Source organism: Sardina pilchardus, chromosome 7, assembly GCF_963854185.1.
Source record: "Sardina pilchardus chromosome 7, fSarPil1.1, whole genome shotgun sequence".
Taxonomy (NCBI): domain Eukaryota; kingdom Metazoa; phylum Chordata; class Actinopteri; order Clupeiformes; family Clupeidae; genus Sardina; species Sardina pilchardus.
The window spans coordinates 4575380-4580379 of NC_085000.1; the positions used below are offsets into that span (position 1 = coordinate 4575380).

A 5000-nucleotide genomic window follows, 5' to 3' on the forward strand; every position below is an offset into this window, starting at 1 on the left:
CACACATACATAGTTAGTCCTTTTGAGAAATAACTGGGGGAGAAAAAAACAAATTGATTAGGAAACATTATTTTTCAACTGATGTTTGCAGTTTTGCATTTTTAATGTTACTTTCTCAATTACACCAAAGTAAACTGCTATGATTAATCACTCATTTATGCTGAAGTATGCATATAATAATGGCCATTTTTCCCTCTCGTCAGAGGGAGTGATTCGGCTGATTCAGGTGTTCAGGCGAGGGAGCGTGTGCGTTTGCTTGGGTGTTTATTTTCCTCTCTGCATAATGCACTCATGCATGTTTCGCACAGCACGGCCCCATGGGAGTTGTAGGCATTTTGACTTATTGATCACAGTTTCTCTTTTGTGGGTGTTTGTTGCTTTACTTGCCTTTTTCACACCTCATTTTCCCCCCTCTATTCTATTGCTCTCTCTCTCTCTCTCTCTCTCTCTAAAGCTCTGTCTCTCTCTCTCTCTCTAAAGCTCTGTCTCTCTCTCTCTCTCTCTCTAAAGCTCTGTCTCTCTCTCCCTCACTCATACTTCATTTCCCCTCTGTTCTCTCTCTCTCTCTCTCTCTCTCTCTCTCTCTCTCTCGTCTCTAGAGTTTCCCTTTTTTCACACAGTTGTCTTGTTCTTTCCTCCCTCCATACAGCTGCTGTAGATGTAGTAGGACAGGACCTCAGGTAAGTGCGCTCATTACTCTCTCTAATAGCTTCACACTAAAATGTGATCACTTGTGCTTTCAGTTGATTTTCTGACTCCATGGTTATCCATTTTGCTCTGCATGAATGACATACATGGCAACAGTACTAACATGCTCGTGTCAAAAAGCAAGGAGGTGGCAGGCTAGAGGCAGATGCAGACTCAGTGGCTGTACAGCAATCCAGTCAGCAGCATCATGTCAGGGCCAGAGGTATCCCTGAGTCAGCTGCCGCTCGCTGGAGAACAATCTAGAAAAGTTTGAGATGGGACTCAGAGGCAGGAGGAGGAGGCTTGTGATGGATAGAGCAGTCACAGGGAGGGGAAGGTTGGCACTGCTTATATCACTATTACATCCTCAGAATATACCCCCTCACACACACACACACACACACACGCACAGACCCTTTAGCTGCAACAAGAAGCCATCACTGATTTCCCCCCGAACTGACTGATAGATGCATCTTTGCTTTCATACGGAAGCGGAGAGAGAGAGAGAGAGAGAGAGAGAGAGAGAGAGAGAGAGAGAGAGAGCACTTCACCGTCCCATTTCACGGTCAAGTGTGCCATGAAGTTTACGAGGGGCACAATTTACAGCATATCGAACAGTGTGTGTATGTGTGTGTGTGTGTGATGTGGGGCGGGGGGTGCAGTGAAAACACGAGGGCCGCCAGGGTCAGGGGATAGCTCACGGTCATCAATGCTGATGGATATAAATGGCCTGCTGTAGCTAAAGGCTCAAGATAGGCCAGGACGGAGCAGAGGTCTCCATGCAGCAGTCGAGGCATGAATCAAAGCATCCACTTTACTGGTACCCCTTAACTGCCCTGGTTCTGCTTCTTAGTCCTGCCATCAATGGGAATAGTAATAATGTATCACTTTATTTATTTAAAAAAAGAAAGAATCAAAAACAGAGAGAGAGATCAAACGTTGAGAGAGCGATGGAGACAGATTGATTCAGAGAAAAAGGCAAAGGAACATGCGTCACACACACATAGACACACATGTGGAGACACACACACACACAAACACACACACATGCATCACACATACATACTACGCACACATCACACATCACATATACATACACACATCACACATCAGACATCACATACACACACACACACACCCGGACAGATCCATAAAATATGACGCAATCCATCTCGTAACCAACCCATTCCTCATAACCAGCGCTGGTCACACATCAGCTCCCCGCTCGCACAGATCCCAGATCAGTGTTGGCGCGGCAACAGTGCTGGAGGTGAGCGGCGCTGGGAGGCGTGCGTTTCATTAAAAATGCAAATGCCACATTTGAATAAATGAGCGGCGTAATAAAGGCGATTGGCCTAATGAAGGGGATTGCTTGAAGAGGGTAATGGAAAATGAAATGAAGGGAAGCGGATGGAGATGAAGGCTCAGCAGCTCCACAGGCTTAGGAGGAGGAGGAGGAGGAGGAGGAGGAGAGGATTCTGGGAAAATGGAATTATGGGATGCATTCATTATTACACTGTGATGTAGTGATGTGTGACACTGGCCAGTGTATGACAAGAGAGGGCTTAGACAGAAGAGGCAGGGTGATCCCATTTTCAACATAACATTTTCATCAGCATGGCTGTGAGCACAAACACAACTAATCTGAACCCATTCTCCACTCAGCTGTCCCACCCCTGGATGCAATGGCTCTGGCCATATCAGTGGGAAATATGCCCGACACAGAAGGTATGGAATATTCTGGAAACCCGCCTTCTCTTAGACAACCACCCTTTCCCTTGTCCTACCCGTTGTAGAATAGACGTGAATCATTTTTCCTTGTTTCTCTTTCTCTTTTTGGCTTTTTGTTTCTGTTCTTTCTTTTTGACTTTCTTTCTTTTTTTCTTTCTTTCTTTCTTTGTCTCTGTATCACTCCCTCAGCCATTGCAAAGCACTCAGTCGTGTCTCTGGCTTATTGGCCCAATATTGCCATCTTGTTTATTTACATGTGTAGTCATTCAGGAGCTCAATTTAGACGCTCTGTGTTTATAGATTGCTCCCCTCCCCTCCCTCCTTCCCCTCTTTTCCTCTATCGCTCCCCTCGTTTCCAGGTGAGGGCTTTATTGAATTCTCTCCATCACTGCACAGCTCTCCCCCTTTCTGCCTGTGTGTTAATCAAAGCACTGTGGTGAAACCGAGTGGTTATGATGATGATGATGTGTTTGAGTTGAATACGGCGCCCCCTACAGATCCTCACTTGGCATCGCTTCATTGCTCATCCACTCTGGCATGTTGTTGACACCAGCATGGATTCTTTTTTCAGTTGATTTGCATTTGAATTTACAATGTGTGTGCGTGCATACGTGCGTGCGTGCGTGCGTGCGTGCGTGCGTGCGCGCGCGCGCGCGTGTGTGTGTGTGTGTGTGTGTGTGTGTGTGTGTGTTTGCCTGTCTGAGTGATGTATCATGTAAGTATATGGAACATTGTGTTGTCAATTTATCCTTGTAAATTGTTTTTATGTGTTTCTGTCTTGTCTTTCTCCACCCACCTCTCCCTCTCTCCTCCTCTTTTGATCACCCACTTTCCCCCTCCATCTCCTCCTCTCCTCATCCCTCATCCCTCTCTCCCTCCTCCCATCTATCTACTCCTCTCTTCATCCCTCTCTCTCTCCTCTTTTGATCCCCCTCTTCCTCCCCCCCATCTCCTCCTCTCTTCACCCCTCTCTCCTCCTCAGTGCACTCAGCTGTCCCTTGGCCCGGAAGCGCCGTCTTCAGGAGGCGGAGCTTGAGCATGAGGAGCCCGCCTCTAAGAGGAAGTCCCACCCTCTCAAACTGGCCATGGACGAGGGCTACAGCGCGGACAGCGACGGGAGCGGCGAGGAGGTAGAGCCAAAGGAGGAAGAGGAGGAGGAGGAGGAAGAAGAGGAGAGAGAGGAGGCAGAGCAGGAGGTCACAGAGTCCCAGCAGCAGCAGCAGCAGCAGCAGCAGCCACAGCAGCAGGAACAGTCTCAGGAAATGGAGGAGGAGGAGCCAGAGGGTGAGGAGGAGGAGCCAGAGGGTGAGGAGGAGGAGTCACAACAGCCGGAACAGAGACACCAGGAAGAGGAGGCTGATGAAGGTATGTGAACTCAAGCATATCAGAAGCTCAGTTCAAAGACAGAGCATGATAGTTGCTTTGATGTTGTTCTTCACAACAGGCTGCACATAAGTACAATTATTAATACAGTTAACAGCTAACTTCATGTTTTTTCAAGGTATCACTGTTGAAATTAATCCAAATGGCACTGATTGAAATCATATAAAATAGTAGCATTATAGTGTGAAGAAGTGGTGATAGTATGAAGAATTTATTCCAATACTAAGAATGAGCCAATTTCACAGTGTCCAGGTGCCTGGCCTAGTTGATGTTAATGATGCCTTAATTGGCAGGGTAAAACATCTTCCTGTTTCTGTCTTTCCTATAGACTGAGCTGCTCCAGAGGAAGTTAGTTTACACAGTGGCGACATCTTGTGAAATAGGCCTATTGTTTGAAAAGTATTTATTCTAACTGGCCGCTTCTGACTGACTCTTTCAGAGGAGTGTGTGATCATTGAGTCGTCGAGCACACAGAAGCCCAAAGGTCAGAACGGAGAGGACTACTCCAGATACCAGCAGATGGCCGCCAGTTCCCTGCTCAACCTGAGCCAGGTGACCGACAGGCCGTCCACTCCTCCGCTCGTCTCGGAGGCGGAGAGGAACGGCCAGGGAGGCTCCGAGCACTCAGCCGCGGAGGAAGAGGACGAGGAAGAGGAGGAGGACGAGGAGGAGGAGGAAGAGGAGGAGGAGGTGAAGAGGGTCGAGGCACGAGGAGGTGAGAACGGAACAGAGGAAGCGAGCGGTGCGTTCTCTCGGCCAGTCGGCGAGGAGGAAGGCCCCAAAGAGCAGGCCGAGGAAGAGGAGGAGGAGGCTGATGAAGAGGAGCCGGCGGAGGAGGCAGAGGAGGCATCAGAGAGGCCGAAGGAGTCGGATCACCAGTACTTCAGCGAGGAGCTGCACCAACACCCCGAGGATCAGCAGAAACAGGAGGAGGAGGAGGAGGAGGAGGAGCTGGAGGAGGGGGAGGTGACCGGAGCGATGCCCAACCCACCGAGAGAGGAGGAGGAAGACGATTACGAGGACGAAGAGGACGAAGACGAAGGCTGCGGCGAGCGCGTGGCGCGGGGGGAGTTCGTCACCCACGGGCGCCCCAACATCATCACCAGCACCCACCTGGCCATGACGGCGCGCAGCACCCCGGAGAGCCGCAGCAACGGGCACGGGGACCTGGAGGAGCGGGAGAACTACATTACCCACGG

The 5000-nt window shown here is 49.5% G+C and overlaps 2 protein-coding genes and 1 long non-coding RNA gene across 4 annotated transcripts in view; all 3 read left to right on the forward strand.

Annotated features, from left to right (window-relative positions):
• The window catches only part of LOC134088155 (myelin transcription factor 1-like protein), a 10133-nt gene extending 5517 nt beyond the window's left edge, over positions 1-4616 (forward strand). Inside the window, exons 3-7 of the mRNA XM_062542082.1 lie at positions 650-680; positions 2353-2415; positions 3401-3783; positions 4241-4421; positions 4562-4616. Coding sequence (XP_062398066.1) covers positions 650-680; positions 2353-2415; positions 3401-3783; positions 4241-4421; positions 4562-4616 — 713 coding nt within the window. The remainder of the gene's footprint in view (positions 1-649; positions 681-2352; positions 2416-3400; positions 3784-4240; positions 4422-4561) is intronic.
• LOC134087127 (uncharacterized) overlaps positions 1-5000 on the forward strand; it is a 377321-nt gene that overhangs the window by 208423 nt on the left and 163898 nt on the right. The window lies entirely within an intron of this gene.
• Positions 4818-5000, forward strand: part of LOC134087117 (myelin transcription factor 1-like) — a 16364-nt gene continuing 16181 nt past the window's right edge. The window contains exon 1 of the mRNA XM_062540370.1: positions 4818-5000. This exon is cut by the window's right edge and continues 359 nt beyond it. Within this exon, the coding sequence (XP_062396354.1) occupies positions 4921-5000 (80 nt within the window). The 5' untranslated portion in view covers positions 4818-4920.